Source organism: Carassius auratus, chromosome 5 (genome assembly GCF_003368295.1).
Source record: "Carassius auratus strain Wakin chromosome 5, ASM336829v1, whole genome shotgun sequence".
NCBI classification, from domain to species: Eukaryota; Metazoa; Chordata; class Actinopteri; order Cypriniformes; family Cyprinidae; genus Carassius; species Carassius auratus.
Genome location: NC_039247.1, coordinates 32,218,392 through 32,235,104, shown reverse-complemented (window position 1 = coordinate 32,235,104; position 16,713 = coordinate 32,218,392). Strand labels below are relative to the sequence as shown.

Sequence of the window (16,713 nt, the reverse complement as noted above, 5' to 3'; positions counted from 1 at the left end):
ATGTAGTCTATCCATCTATATATCTCGTCTCTCTAGTCACTCTCAATGCTCTCAAGGCGGCTTTGGTAAATTCTCTCCCCAACGTGACATGATGCAATGCATTGTGGGGGAAAGGAGACCGCTGTAAGATATTACCTACTTTTTCATATTATATTCCGTTTTGTGATATCAAACAACATAAAATATAATGGATAACAGTTTAAATGTTTATTACCAACAAGCAAATTACACAAATTCGTTAAAAAATTAACCCTGCAACATGGCCTTTAACAGTCATTTTGCATTATTGGCACACGGTTTTCCTAATTAATGTTGTTCAGTTGCTTGGACGCAATGTACTTTGTTTAAAGCGCTATATAAATAAAGACTTGACTAAAATAATGACCATAGTCTTTTTGTATAACATATCTAAAGGAAACTTGCAAGCTACATAAACATTTCCACATTATTGAGAAAAGGTATTAGTTTTTATTTGTAATGCAGGTATGCATCTACATCCACTTGGTGTTTATATTCACAAAATATCAGTAAACATTGTAATACTATTTAATGTAAAATGTACAAGCATAGGATTATTAATAAACTATATTACCCAACAAATCATTTAAATCTTATGCTGATGTTTGTGTAACTCTGGGTTCCAGGGCCTTTTCCAAAAATTCCTGAAAGACAAAAAAGAAAGAGAGAGAGAGAGAACATAAAGTATATCTACAAGACTTAAGTATTATCTACAACCACAACAGACATTAATTACAAACAATGAGCAGGTCATGCACCAATCATATGCTATCAGCTGATTGTTTAAACCCAATTATACCCTTTAAATGAAAAGGGCCAGAACAATGTCAGTCTGCAACTCGTGTGTGAAGGATCTGTAGGATTTTGGGCCGTCTAACAGTGATGGAGTACTCGAGTCACTATTCTTTGGACTCGAGTCCAACTCAAGACTCCATTCTCTCAAATTTTGCATCTAAAAGAGCTGGAAAGAGCAGCACTAAATGTTGTGTGTGCATCACACGATTGAGGAAAAGACTGGGACAACTTCAAACTTTAACAGACAGCTGTCACGGATGCACCCAGAAAAGTAAGTAAAATGCTTAAAAAAAAAAAAAAACTAATACTGACTAATGCATATATGATAATAAACAGAAAAAGCTAGGGTTGGGCGATGTTTGACAATTTGGCATCAGACATTGACGATGTCTTATGTCTGGTTCAGATTACACAATTTTTTTGTCTGTTGATAACTTAGTGTTTTATAACTGCAGCCCGGACAACTGCGCGCCGAAGAGTAAGAAGTGGAAATGGCTGTTTTCTTGCTAGCCTTCGAGTGTTTGGGCAATCCTGGCCCTGTTTGTTTGTTTCTTTTGATTGGCTTTTCTTTGTTTTGCTGCAAATTGTAATTGATATGTCTTTTTCTTCCTTGTGCTTATTTTTGCATGTATTGTATGTAATATTTGTTTTTAGGTTGAAATTTATTTTGAGTTACAAGGTGAGATTGGCTTAAATGATTGTCTTTTTGTGTATTCAGGCTGGTTAGTACCAGCTAATCGTTAGTGTTTATTGTTTGCCCCTTTTTTTTCTTTTTCTTCATAAACCGCGAGAGGGGGAAAGTGTATAGAGGAGGGGTTTAGCTGCAGTTTAAAGGTGTTCACATTGAGTGCTGTGTTTCTTTGAGTTCCGGAGTTTAGTTCCGGTATATAACGGGTGGTATAGTCGAACTTTAATATAATTGTTAGTGTTTTTCAGAGTTGCCTCCAGTACCTGACACCTCTCGCCACATATATATGCAAGGATAGAGTAGGAATATAGGCAAGGCAAGTTTATTTATATAGCACATTTTGTACACAATGGTAATTCAAAGTGCTTTAAATAAAAGTAAAATAATAAAAAATAAATAAATAAATAAAAAGCAATTTTAAAACTTTTAAAATGATCAAAACATTTACTTAAAATGAATTTGAAAACAGTTAGAATATGATTTTACATTAAAAAAAAAAACAGTGAAAATATAGTGCAATCAGTTCGGACATCACACAGTGCTCATTCAACAAATGCACAGCTAAACAGATGCCTTTTGAGTCTAGATTTAAATGTGACTAGTGTTTTAGCACATCTGATCTCTTCTGGAAGCTGATTCCAACTGCGGGCAGCATAGTAACTAAAGGCAGACTCCCCTTGTTTTGTGTGAACCCTTGGTATTTCTAACTGACTTGATCCTAATTATCTGAGTGCTCTGTTAGGCTTATATTCAGTGAACATATCTGCAATATATTTCGGTCCTAGGTCATTTAGTGACTTATATACGAGTAAAAGTACTTTAAAATCAGTCCTAAATGTAACTGGAAGCCAGTGTAAGGACCTGAGGACTGGTGTGATATGCTCAGATCTTCTGGTTCTGGATGAGCTGCAGCTGTCTAATGGTCTTTTTGGGAAGGCCAGTGAGGAGCCCATTACAATAGTCCACCCTGCTGGTGATAAAGGCATGAACAAGTTTCTCCAAGTCTTGACTGGAAACAAAACATCTAATTCTTGCAATGTTTTTTAAATGATAGTATGCTGATTTAGTTACTGCTTTGACATGACTACTGAAACTAAGGTCTGTCTCCAGAATCACACCAAGATTCCTGACTTGATTTTTAGTTGTTTGACCCCTAGAGTCAAGGTATGCATTCACCTTGAACACTTCATCTTTGTTTCCAAATGCAATGACTTCAGTTTTTTCCTTATTTAACTGAAGATAGTTCTGGCACATCCAACTATTAATTTCATCAATGCATTGGCAGAGGGAGTCAATGGGGCTGTAGTCATTTGGAGATAAGGCTAGGTAAATCTGGGTATCATCAGCATAGCTGTGATAGGAAATATACCGATATTTTACCAGAGTCACAATTTAAGCGAATATCATTTATTATCTTAATGAGTGCTGTCTCTGTGCTGCGATGCGGTCGAAAACCAGATTGAAAATTGTCCAGGTATCCATTTGAGTTTAAGTATTTGTTCAGCTGATTAAAAACTACCTTTTCTATAATTTTGCCTATGAAAGGAAGGTTAGATATTGGTCTACAATTGCTCAAAATGGTGTTATCAAGATTGCTCTTTTTCAGGAGGGGCTCAACAACTGCAGCTTTTAGTAGGGCTGCTACGATCACGATCGGCCGATCGTTAATGCGCATCTCGTCAGTAAAGCCGGTTCTCTAATCAGCGGTAAATTCCCTCAGGTGTGTGATTTCACATAGAGCAGCTGTTACTACACAGAGCCGTTGTTAACTGAGAAGATGCACAAATAAACGCTGAAAATGTGTATATATATATATATATATATATATGTGTGTGTGTGTGTGTGTGTGTGTGTGTGTGTGTGTGTGTGTGTGTGTGTGTGTGTGTGTGTGTGTGTGCTTTTTTAGTTAATCCATTGATGTGCATTAGACTATTAATTGAGTAGTCACCTCTATTATTTTAGGCTATGTTTTAGTCCTCAGAAAATAATTGAGAGGTTAAGCTATTGCACATTTCTAACATGTAAATTATTGATGCCAATACTTCCCTTTCCCTTAACTGTTTAGATGTCGTAAAATATCCATAGGCTTAATCATGAAACATACTGTGGTCCCACTTTTATTAATATTAATGTTGTTATTATGAACAGTTCTCAGAATTAAAGATGTGTTCAAATAATTTAAAGAGAGTCTTTGTCAGAGGCCTTTTTATTCTTAATTTTGACAAATTTTCATTTTTACACTAGACACATATTGGTTCAAAATATCGGTTATCGGTCTACTCGATCTGTGTAATAATCGGTATCGGCATCGGCCCTGAAAAATACATATCGGTCGATCCCTAATTCAGTTCATGTATAATCTGTTGCACCTTAGCATATTTTATGTGTATATATGTCTACATAATGTAGAATGTGTATATACTGTGTATAATGTGCAATGCTAACTGTAAATAGGTCTAAGAGTACACTGTGTGTACTGACTATATGTATGTGTATATTGCACATTGGCACCTGTTGAAGTCTGTATGGTTATATGTTAATTGTTTCTGCACTGTCTGGAGCACGCCTCCCAAGAATCTCACTCACTAATGCACATGTGCTGTGGTGATGTGACAATAAAAGTGATTTGATGATGTTTGATGTGTCTCTCCATTTGGCACATCCTTGTGTTGCAGGTGACTGCATGCTGCGGCAATAGACTCATTTTGCAGCATTACGATTAACGACTAACCGATTATTTGACCAGTAATTTAAATGACGACTGATCATGGAAATGATCGAAAATTGACATCCCTAATACAAACATTTCCGTTTTAAACCCGATTGCAAAAAAGTTGGGACACTACAAATTGGGAGTAAAAATAGAATGGAATAATTTACAGATCTCATAAACTTATATTTTATTCACAATAGAATATAGATAACATAGCAAATGTTGAAAGTGAGAGATGTTTTGAAATGTCATGCCAAAACTTGGCTCATTTTGGATTTCATGAGAACTTCACATTCCGAAAAAGTTGGGACAGGTAGCAATAAGAGGCCGGAAAAGTTAAATGTACATATAGCGAACAGCTGGAGGACCAATTTGCAACTTATCTGGTCAATTGGCAACATTATTGGGTATAAAAAGAGCCTCTCAGTGTGACAGTGTCTCTCAGAAGTCAAGATGGGCAGAGGATCACCAATTCACCCAATGCTGCGGTGAACAATAGTGGAGCAATATCAGAAAGGAGTTTCTCAGAGAAAAATTGCAAAGAGTTTGAAGTTATCATCAACTACAGTGCATAATATCATCCAAAGATTCAGAGAATCTGGAACAATCTCTGTGCGTATCGGTCAAGGCTGAAAAAACATACTGGATGCCCATGATCTTCGGGCCCTTAGACAGAACTGCATCACATACAGGAATGATACTGTAATGGAGATCACAACATGGGCTTAGCAATCCACCGTGCCATTCACCGTTGCCGGATAAAACTCTATAGGTCAAAAAAGAAGCCGTATCTAAACATGATCCAGAAGCACAGGTGTTTTCTCTGGGGTAAGGCTTATTTAAAAAGGAATGTGGCAAAGTGGAAAACTGTTCTGTGGTCAGACGAATAAAAATTTGAAGTTATTTTTGGAAAACTGGGACATCATGTCATCCGGACTAAAGAGGACAAGGACAGCCCAAGTTGTTATCAGGGCTCAGTTCAGAAGCTTATATCTCTGATGGCATCTAAAAAAAGGGTAACTGTGAGGATTTCCAGTCAGGGTTAGGGTTATGGTTAGGCCTGCTCTTATCATCTGATCGTGGGTGTATCTCTCTATTAGTTTTATTGGATCTTAGTGCTGCGTTTGACACAATTGACCACAACATTCTTTTGCATAGACTTGAACACTTTGTTGGCATCAGTGGAAGTGCATTAGCATGGTTTAAATCGTACTTATATGACCGCCATCAGTTCGTAGCAGTGAATGAAGATGTATCATATCGATCACAAGTGCAGTATGGAGTACCTCAAGGCTCAGTACTATGGCCGCTACCCTTCATGCTTTATATGTTACCCTTGGGAAATATCATCCGGAAACATGGTGTTAGCTTTCACTGTTATGCTGATGATATATGCTCTATATTTCTTCGCGGCCCGATGAAACACACCAATTTGAAAAACTAATGGTCTAAGAACACTAAGATTTCATGCCTGTTCTGTCAATTCTTCGTCAATAGTTAGGAACCTAGGTGTGCTATTTGATAGCAATCTTTCCTTAGAAATGGTTTCATCTGGTCAGAGGAGAACTGACCCCCAACTGAGCCTGGTTTCTCCCAAGGTTTTTTTCTCCATTCTGTCACCGATGGAGTTTCGGTTCCTTGCCGCTGTCGCCTCTGGCTTGCTTAGTTGGGGTCACTTCATCTACAGCGATATCATTGACTTGATTGCAAATAAATGCACAGACACTATTAAACTGAACAGAGATGATGACATCACTGAATTCAATGATGAACTGCCTTTAACTGTAATTTTGCATTATTGAGACACTGTTTTCCTAATGAATGTTGTTCAGTTGCTTTGACGCAATTTGTTTAAAGCACTATATAAATAAAGGTGACTTGACTTGAAAGGCACCATCAATGCTGAAAGATATATCCAAGTTCTAGAACAACATATGCTCCCATCCAGACGTCGTCTCTTTCAGGGAAGACCTTGCATTTTCCAACATGACAATGTCAGACCACATACTGCATCAATTACAACATCATGGCTGTGTAGGAGGATTATCCGGGACTGAAATTTCCAGCCTGCAGTCCAGATCTTTCACCCATAGAAAACATTTGGTGTATCATAAAGAGGAAGATGTGACAAACAAGACCTAAGACAGTTGAGCAACTAGAAGCCTGTATTAGGCAAGAATGGGAAAACATTCCTATTCCTAAACTTGAGCAGCTTGTGTCCTCAGTCCCCAGATGTTTGCAGACTGTTATAAAAGAAGAGGGGATGCCACACAGTGGTGAACACGGCCTTATCCCAACTTTTTTTTAGATGTGTTGATGTCATGAAATTTAAAATCAACTTATTTTTCCCTTAAAATTATACAGTTTATTAGTTTAAACATTTGATATGTTATATATGTTGTATTCTGAATAAAATATTGAAATTTGAAACATTCACATGATTACATTCTGTTTTTATTCACAATCTGTACAGTGTCCCAACCCAACTTTTGGAATCAGGTTAGTATTTTTGGGTTTGATTATTATATTGGAAAATAAACAGCAGTTGAAAATAATATTTTGGTCTTTGTTGTTAATTTAGACCTCTAATATTATTGTGATATAGGATCGTGCTCCTAACCTCCGCTCAGATGAGTTCATCGTGAGCAATCAGCTAACAGTATTCACAGAGAAATCTGCTATTGGTGCATCCCTAAAACATTAAGCTCATTTGAATATTGAAGATGGATTACCCTGACAGGATCAGAGAAAGTGTTGCTCAGAGGAGCTGCTTGTCCTCCTTTCAGCTCTCTGTACTTCAGAAATTCATCAGCAAAAGAAACGGCCTCCTCTTCACTGTTCAGGGGGAAAAAAACAAACATTGAAAGAGTGTTAGAAATACAAATTCACTTGTATGAATGAAACTAAAGGTATATTTGAGATATATATATATATATATCATGGCCTTGTAAGAGTGTGAGCAGACATTCAGTGTCACAAACTAAAACACAGGTTATTTGAAAATGGCATCGTATAGCCTAGATTTATGTTTTCAGTTTAAATAAAAATCTTATATATTACAAAAATGGTAATTGTGTATAACAGCTGTCAATCATGTTGGTGCGCAAATACGCTGTCAGAACTTATTTCAAAGCGCATTTATATTTTGGTCACGCATGGGGACCTGCATAACACTTGTACCCGACCCGCATTTTTTAAAAGTAGTAAATGCTCATCGTAGTGTCATTGGGCCATAGACATAGGATCTAGGCAAAACAAACAAAATTTTTTTTGTCAAGAACTATATAAAAAAAAAAAATCGTCAATAAGCTCATAATATGCATAATTAAGTTGGCTTGAAAAAGCCAACTTACTGATCTACTATTTAATCTTATTATTATTATTATTATTCTTCTGAGCCAAATTTTAAACACTATCTCCTCCTAGAGCTTTCAAGCTAGAACCACCAAACTCGGGTCAGACCTTCAGACTGGTCTGACTCGGGTTGCTATATCTTTTCTAACTGATTCTGCTTATGGTTTTCGTAAACCAGACTACCAAAACCACCTTAAATCCCATAGACTTTCATTGCGGGGGTACAAACTTTTGAAAAATAAGGCTTATAATATATTTAAGCTGTCTACTACCAGGGCAAACCTTAAAAACTCTCTACTGAGAATACAGCTAAAACCAGCCTAAGCTGATCAGTTGTTTTGGCTAGTCTCCCAAACTGGTTTTTAAGTGGTTTTGACCACTCTCACGCTGGTCTTAGCTGGGTTTTAGCTGGTTTTTACTGAATCCACTGTTTTTAGCTGGTTTTTGCCAGATTCGCATAGAAACATGCTAACAACATGCTAGTTACTCACTAATCAGACTAGAAACATACTTCTAACAAGTTTTAAAGTGGTTTTGGCCACTGTCACGCTGGCCTTAGCTGGTCTTAGCTGGTTTTAGGTGGTTTTCTTTACTGAATCAACTGGTTTTAGCTAGATTATCATAGAAACATGTTAATACCATGTTAGTAACTTGCTAATCAGACTAGAAACATACTTCTAACATGGTTTAAAGTGGTTTTGGCCACTGTCAAGCTGGCTTTAGCTGGTCTTAGCTGGTTTAAGGTGGTTTTCTTTAATGAATCAACTGGTTTTAGCTAGATTATCATAAAAACATATTAACAACATGTTAGTAATTTGCTAATCAGTATAGAAACATACTTCTAACATGGTTTAAAGTGGTTTTGGCCACTGTCAAGCTGGCTTTAGCTGGTCTTAGCTGGTTTTAGGTGGTTTCCTTTACTGAATCAACTGGTTTTAGCTAGATTATCATAGAAACATGTTAACAACATGTTAGTAACTTGATAATCAGACTAGAAACATACTTCTAACATGGTTTAAAGTGGTTTTGGCCACTGTCAAGCTGGCTTTAGCTGGTCTTAGCTGGTTTTAGGTGGTTTTCTTTACTGAATCAACTGGTTTTAACTAGATTATCATAGAAACATGTTAATAACATGCTAGTAACTTGCTAATCAGACTAGAAACATATTTCTAACATGTTTTAAAGTAGTTTTGGCCACTGTCACGCTGGTCTTAGCTGGTTTCTAACTGAATCAATTGGTTTTACCTGGATTAGCATAGAAACATGTTAGTCACTTGCTAGCCATGCTAGCCACATGCTAGTCACATTTTAATCATGCTAGCAACATGCTAGTTGTATACTAATCATTCTAAAAACATGCTAGAGACATACTAGCAACATGCTAATCATGCTACAAACATGCTAACGACATGCTAGTCACTTGCTAATCATGTTAATAAAATGCTAGCAACATGAAAATCATGCTAGAGACATGCTAGCCACATGCTAATCATGCTACTAAAATGTTAACAACATGCTAATCATGCTACAAACATGCTAGCAACATGCTAATCATGCTAGCAAAATGTTAGCGACATGCTAGCAAAATGCTAATCATGCTAGAAACATGCTAACAACATGCTAGAGACATGCTAGAGACATGCTAGCCACATGCTAATCATGCTAGAAACATGTTAGCAACATGCTAATCATGCTACAAACATGCTAGCAACATGCTAATCATGCTAGCAAAATGTTAGCGACATGCTAGCAACATGCTAATCATGCTAGAAACATGCTAACAACATGCTAGAGACATGCTAGCCACATGCTAATCATGCTACTAAAATGTTAACAACATGCTAATCATGCTACAAACATGCTAGCAACATGCTAATCATGCTAGCAAAATGTTAGCGACATGCTAGCAACATGCTATTCATGCTAGAAACATGCTAACAACATGCTAGAGACATGCTAGCCACATGCTAATCATGCTAGAAACATGTTAGCAACATGCTAATCATGCTACAAACATGCTAGCAACATGCTAATCATGCTAGCAAAATGTTAGCAACATGCTAGCAAAATGCTAATCATGCTAGAAACATGCTAACAACATGCTAGCCACATGCTAATCATGCTAGAAACATGCTAGCAACATGCTAATCATGCTAGAATCATGCTAGCAACATGCTAATCATGCTAGCAAAATGTTAGTTACATGCTAACAACATGCTAATCATGCTACAAAAATGCTAGCAACATGCTAGCAACATGCTAATCATACTAGAAACATGTTAGCAAAATGCTAATAATGCTACAAACATGCTAGCGACATGCTAGCAACATGCTAATCATGCTACAAACATATTAGCAACATGCTAATCATGCTAACAAAATGCTAGCGAAATGTTAACAACATGCTAATCATTCTACAAACATGCTAGTGGAATGCTAGCAACATGCTAATCATGCTAGCAAAATGCTAGCAAAATGCTAATCATGCTACAAACATGCTAACGACATGCTAGTCACTTGCTAATCATGTTAATAAAATGCTAGCAACATGAAAATCATGCTAGAGACATGCTAGCCACATGCTAATCATGCTACTAAAATGTTAACAACATGATAATCATGCTACAAACATGCTAGCAACATGCTAATCATGCTAGCAAAATGTTAGCGACATACTAGCAACATGCTAATCATGCTCGAAACATGCTAACAACATGCTAGCCACATGCTAATCATGCTAGAAACATGTTAGCAACATGCTAATCATGCTACAAACATGCTAGCAACATGCTAATCATGCTAGCAAAATGTTAGCGACATGCTAGCAACATGCTGATCATGCTAGAAACATGCTAGTCACATGCTAGAAACATGCTAGCAAAATGCTAATCATGCTAAAATCATGCTCTCAACATGCTAGAAACATGTTAACAACTTTGCTAATCATGCTAACGACATGGTAGTCACTTGCTTATAATGCTAGTAATATGTTAATCACTTTCTTTTTTAAACTTCTTAACTTTTCAAACTTTTACATTTTTAAAACTTTTTAAGCTTTTCAAACTTTCTACATTTTTCTAACTTTCTGGCCAGGCTTTTTCAAGCCAACTTAAAGTTTGAAAACAAACTTTACTATCTAGTTGTTTTTTGTTATGTTTCTGCAAGTTTAGCAGACAGTGAGGTTCGGATTTGTTTCGATCAGAGCTCGTGAGCGGAAAGCGCAGTTCTGAATATTCTGGTCCGCTCGCTCATTCCGTGGGGTCGGATAATAAGCGTTATGACCGTAAGCAAAGAACAGGCTAAAGTAATGATTATGAATGTGTCTAAATTAGCAAGGAGACATTTAATTGTTTATTAATTAACTGGTGTTTTCTGTGTCACTGCTAAGATGAAGTTGACCACGAGGATTCGCCATGAACGCCAGAGAGAAATGCACATTTCATATGGATTACATCATCAGAGAGTAGCCCGTTTATTATGGTTTGAATATTATAATGATAATTAATCATCATTTTACGAAAATCATTGTTATTTGTGATTGTGGGTGTTTGCGGGAGGCTTTAAGACCAAGCGGAGTCCTCTGTTCCCGCCTCACAGCGCGCGGGTCTCCGAGGCTTCACTGTCTGCGGTTTGACTTTACTGAATCAGATTGAGCCGAACTTATTGATCATGAGCCCAACATTTAGCAAGGCAGGAGAAGTCTAACAGAAGGAAGACGTATATCATTGAGCTAATGCTGTTAGAGAGAGAGAGAAGTCAAGGACTAATCTTAAACTTGGAGCTCATTATATTGAGAAACGTTATGCATTTTATGAATAATGAAATGTTATGAAAATTATGCATTTTATTTATTCACATGCTGTATGGTTGAAATAATATTTTAGTTCACAACTTTAATTTCCGTTGTTTAAAAAAATGCTTTATTGATTAATGTTTCATAAACCTTCAGTTGTTATGCTCTAAAGTATTTTTAATGACATTATTTTATTATTATTATTATTATTATTATTTGTATAATTGTAGCTTACATAAATAGGTAAAGCAAAACAAATATTCGGATTGTCCCTTATTTTTTCCCGTTTTCCTAAAGAATACAATAATTTTTTACAAGAATAAACATGATAACATTATTAATTAATAAAAATATTTTAAGCAATTAAAACCTTTTTTTTAAACTTGAATTAAAATACTATTAAACTAACTTTAAATTCTCAAGGAGTTTATAAGTAAAAGTTCTAAATGAACTTGTGTTAACAATATAATTCGATTTTTTTAAATGAACAGTTCCTGTATAAAATGGGACAGCAACCTTTATATTGGTTATATATGGATTATATCAGTGGTTCTCAACCTTTTTTTCCAGCGGGCCGCACTATGGTCTAAGTGCAAGTCTACGCATATAATTTACACATTACGTCAGCAATACAACCCAACCTGATTTATAATATTATAGCCTAACTATTATGATATATAATCTATTACATTCATTGAAATAAACACTTCTACTCCCCATAAATAAAACACCTGATGCTGTCGGGAGCTGACCAATTTTGTGAGATTCACTTTGAAAGGAGTAACACAAAGGAGTTGCGATTGTAACGCCTGTGTTATACTTTCCGCATGAGCAATCCTGACACAGACACGGCCAGCGCGGACACAGACTTCTTCAGTTTATACTTCTGAATGCGCAGGCTGAAGGCCAGCTCTAATTGCCCAGAATTATTGCACATCGCTGTCTTTATATTCTTTTACTGACGGATTGCACAGGTTCGAGTAGCAATGAGCTTCTTCAATTTTGTTTTTGATCCTCCTGACCAGGCGCACCTGTCCACGCGGTCGTCTGCTAGAGTCTCTACACACACTCTCCAATGACGATTTTTACTTCACGCCTACCTAGCGGTCCATAGCGGACTCGCGGACGCAGAAAGTTTGACAGAGGCTTTAAGATGCAGGCTTGCATGACCTGACGCGCAACATTTCAGAAAATGTGCGTTCACAAATGTAGCCCATTTTTATCCAAATATGGAAAGCACTTTTGAATTTAATAATATGAGGTTCTCTCTTGAGATATTTGCCACATTTCTTCAATTAAGGATTGTTACATAGTGTATGGTGTTTCCATTTATCTGAACTTCTTCAAGTGAGTTGCGGGGCAAAAAATGAAATAAAATAAAAAAATTAACGAAAATCCAGCACTTCTCCTTCAATACTGATACTGCGACTATTGACAGTTTGTATATATTCATTCGTTGGCATTTTATGAATTTCTTTTTTTTCTCCCTTAAAAAACAAATTTGTCCATTCTGATGCAATTTTACGTTAAAGGCAATATATCTAATGGCTGTTGATGACTATTTGAATTGAATTCTGCCAAAGTGCGCCCTTGTATGTGTTCATTAAATGCTTATGCCAGTGCTCATGTCTGAAAATAATATATGAAGAAGAAAAAAAATCACATAAAAACATTAGGATATAGCTTATATTTCATTAGTAGCACAATTCTTAAATTGATGTAAACAATAAAATTTTACAAACTGATAAAGGTTTTTTTTTTTTTATTCAGCATGTGGTGCAGGCCGCATTAGAATTCGTGACGGGCCACGGGTTGAGACCCACTGCTTTATATCAAACATTTTTAAATCTTCTACAGCCGAGCTTTGCGGGAGGCTGATCTGCGCCAGATCACGTGAAGTGAATGTAATGAACAAACTCATTTTCAGATGCAATAAAAAAAAAAAAAAAAAAAAACATGGATGAGCTAGATTAGTCCCAGGCTCTGTTCTGAAGTAAAATAATTATAATTAGTACTGTTCGTCAGCGGTGGAGAGAGTTAGAGCGCACTTACATAACTTATGTCTAAATAAAGAAATAAATAAAACAACATAAAACTGATTTACAATATTAGTAATAATAATAATAATAATGTATGAAATGTCATGCAGGATGAACGAACCGGTTTTGTCCCACAAGGCAGTTCAGCAGCTCCTGCACGGTCTCAGATTGAGCCTTTGAGATCAGGTGCTTCTTCAGATCAGTGAAGTGTCTGGTCTTCATCAACATCTGTGACTTGCCGTTTCGACAGAGGAAGGAGAACACGGTCTCTCTGATCTACAACAGATGAGAAGGTGAGACATCCTGAACGAGTCAGACGTGAACGAGCCTGAGAGCAGATGTGTTCGATCAGACACCTGTGAAGGAAGTCCAGCTAACTCTCCGGTGCTCATGCTCTGCTCCACCTGATCCAGAACCAGGCTCGGGTCACAGGACAACAGGAAGCTCTGACCAACAACACACACAACATCCTGTTTCAGTCTGACTCAAACACGTTCAGATCACACATCAGTCAAACAGGAGAACCTGCAGACTTCACCGTAGTAATCACTGATAACTGAACAATGACAGACCAATCCCACTCACAGATTCATCTCCACACGACAATAATAACTGAATATCATCACTCAGCTTGCAGCACACTGACTCCAGAATCACAGATCACTGCTGATAAACACTAATAACTGGATCACATGTAATAGCCAGTGTATAAATGTGTGACAGAGTGTGAACCTGAATCTGTGGTTCCTTCTTCTTGGCACAAGGGACGAGCAACAGTGTGCCCAGAGAGAACGCCTGCAGACTGAACTGAGCAAACCTCCTGGCGATGCCGACCAGATCCAGAGAGAACACGAACGGACATCTGCAACACATACAATACAGATTAAATACAATGAGAGAGAGAGAGAGAGAGAGAAAGAGAGAGAGAGACAGAGAGACAGAGAGAGAGAGAGAGAGAGAGACAGAGAGACACCACTCTGAAGTCAAGTGCCTGCTGTATGCAGAGGACCTGGTTCTGCTGTCTCCCACAGCCGAGGGTCTCCAGCACAGCCTGGCCCTGCTGGAACAGTACTGTGAGGAGTGGACAAAACCAGGGTCATGGTGTTCCAGAAGAAGGCCAGGTCTCAGGGAAGCAGATATCAGTTCAGTTACGGAGGAGAAGTCCTGGAGCACAGCAGTAGCTACACTTACCTGGGCATCCAGATCTCAGCATCAGGGGGCTTCAGTCTGGCCATCAAGGCCCTCAATGACAAGGCACGGAGGGCGTTTTATGCCATTAAAGCACGGTTTGGCCAACTAAAACTACCAATTAGAACATGGATTAAATTATATCACACAATCATCAAACCAATCCTACTGTACGGGAGTGAAATTTGGGGACCAATATAAAAATTTGAAAACTGGGACAAAAGTTTAATAGAAAGAACACAATTGGAATTTGCCAAAAACATCCAAAGGGTAAACAGAAGCACTTCTAATATCGCCTGCAGGGCTGAGCTGGGCTTATACCCCTTACACATAGAAATACAGAAAAGAGCTGTTCAGTTTTATCATCACCTGACTCAATCTGACACTCGATCTGTTCAATATAAAGCCCTCCTCGCCACAGTGTCTCATCCTCTAAACACACTCGTGCTTCAACTGATGAAGGAAACCCAAACTGAGTCTGACTCCAATCACAACCCCAACATTCAGAAACTAATTGACAAAAATCTGAAGTATAATTATGATGAAAAATTAAAAAATGAATTTGAGCTCCAAACCAAACTCCAGTGTTATTCGGCCCTAAACAGAACCACAAAACTGGCAAACTACTTATCACTCAAGCAATTGAAAGAAAGACAAATCCTTTCCAAATATGGACTCAGTGATCATGATTTGGAAATAGAGATTGGTCGACATTAGGGATGGGCATTCGATTAAATTTTCTTAGTCGATCGTCGGGAGAATTAACGATCGACTATCGATTAATCATTAATATTTTTATAATTATTTAATTTTTATAATAAAAAAATGCAATGAATACAAAAATACAGCGTGTTTTTCCTCGGTGAGACCTTTATTACAAGATCAACTTGTGGCAGACAGTTAAACTACGTTCAGGCAAACCGAACATATATCCGCGTGCATATGCAGTGCTCTAAAGCAGCGGAACCTGCAGCTGCTAGCAGGCGTTCTTAACCCTTTCGAGTCCATTAACGCATATATGCGTTTTGAGTCTGAATAAAGTGCTTCATTCTTTTTTCTGAGGAAATCCATTTCTCAAATCATCAACCACATCACATCTTTTTGGGGTGAATTATGTCTTAGTCCTCTCATCGCGAAGCAAACAGTAAAATAAAATAAAAACTTGAAGAACAGTCTCGCTGCCTTTTCTTCTGTGTGGGCGTATTCAAGCGCGCGCTTCAGTTTGAATCTGAATAGCGCGTTCAGCGCGGGGGCGTGGTCACATTAAATATAATGAAGGAAGATATGAAAAACAGACATTGCGTTGTTTTCATATGGATTACTTTATCTCAGAATATTTGTTTTTCGGAAGCACTTGTTTAGTTTAAAAGTAGACATTCCAGGCTTTCTATAGATATCTCTCTCATGTCTCTTCGTTGAGTATTCACGGAGTTACGGTTCATTTTAATGAAATGTTTGTACATGACGACCAGCGGAGACAAAGACTGTAGACAGAGCCTCATGAAAATTTGCCGGGATGCACAGGTACATCATTTGAGCCGTGGCCGTGTTGTACTTAAACACGGTATCGCAATGTTTGCAGTAGGGGTGTCCATGGTTAACCGATTAACCGATTAACCGTTAAAAATTGCGTAACCGAGTGAAACATTTTGCTCGGTTAAGTGACGTCAATGGCGTGCATTGAATTTAGTTGTAAAACATTTTTGCACCACCAGAGACCGCCAGAGCGCTCCCAGACATTTGTAATGTCCACAAGAAGAAGTCATTTTTCTAATATGAAGCGGGCAAAAAAAAGTACAGCGTTGGAGCACTTTAAAATTGACAGTGACGGGGCAAAATGCAAGTATCGCAATACAGTGCTTAGATATACTTCAAGTACAACCTCGTTGTTGTAATCTCAACAGCCAACACCCGGGCATCATTAGGCCGGTCAGGACACACTGGATGCGTGGCGATGGGCGAAAGCATCTCAGCTGTGTGGCGTGTCTGTTTTTAATTCGGCTCCCATGTTAACAGGTTAGAGCTTGCCGACTGCCTGCGTCAGACGCGCGGCTCGACGCGTGCATGCTAGAAATAGAACCGACGCCTTGTTGGAAGCGTTTCCAGGCAAAATATAATAGGAAAA

General features: G+C 37.7%; 1 protein-coding gene across 3 annotated transcripts in view; it reads right to left on the bottom strand.

The window, feature by feature from the left end:
- Positions 1 to 280: 280 nt before the first annotated feature.
- kntc1 (kinetochore associated 1) overlaps positions 281 to 16,713 on the bottom strand; it is a 92,966-nt gene continuing 76,533 nt past the window's right edge. For all 3 annotated transcript variants that reach the window (XM_026255419.1, XM_026255420.1, XM_026255421.1), the window contains exons 56-60: positions 14,133 to 14,262; positions 13,757 to 13,846; positions 13,522 to 13,676; positions 6,947 to 7,049; positions 281 to 662 (exon numbers count right to left, since the gene is read on the bottom strand). In XM_026255419.1, coding sequence (XP_026111204.1) covers positions 612 to 662; positions 6,947 to 7,049; positions 13,522 to 13,676; positions 13,757 to 13,846; positions 14,133 to 14,262 — 529 coding nt within the window. In that variant the 3' untranslated portion in view covers positions 281 to 611. The remainder of the gene's footprint in view (positions 663 to 6,946; positions 7,050 to 13,521; positions 13,677 to 13,756; positions 13,847 to 14,132; positions 14,263 to 16,713) is intronic.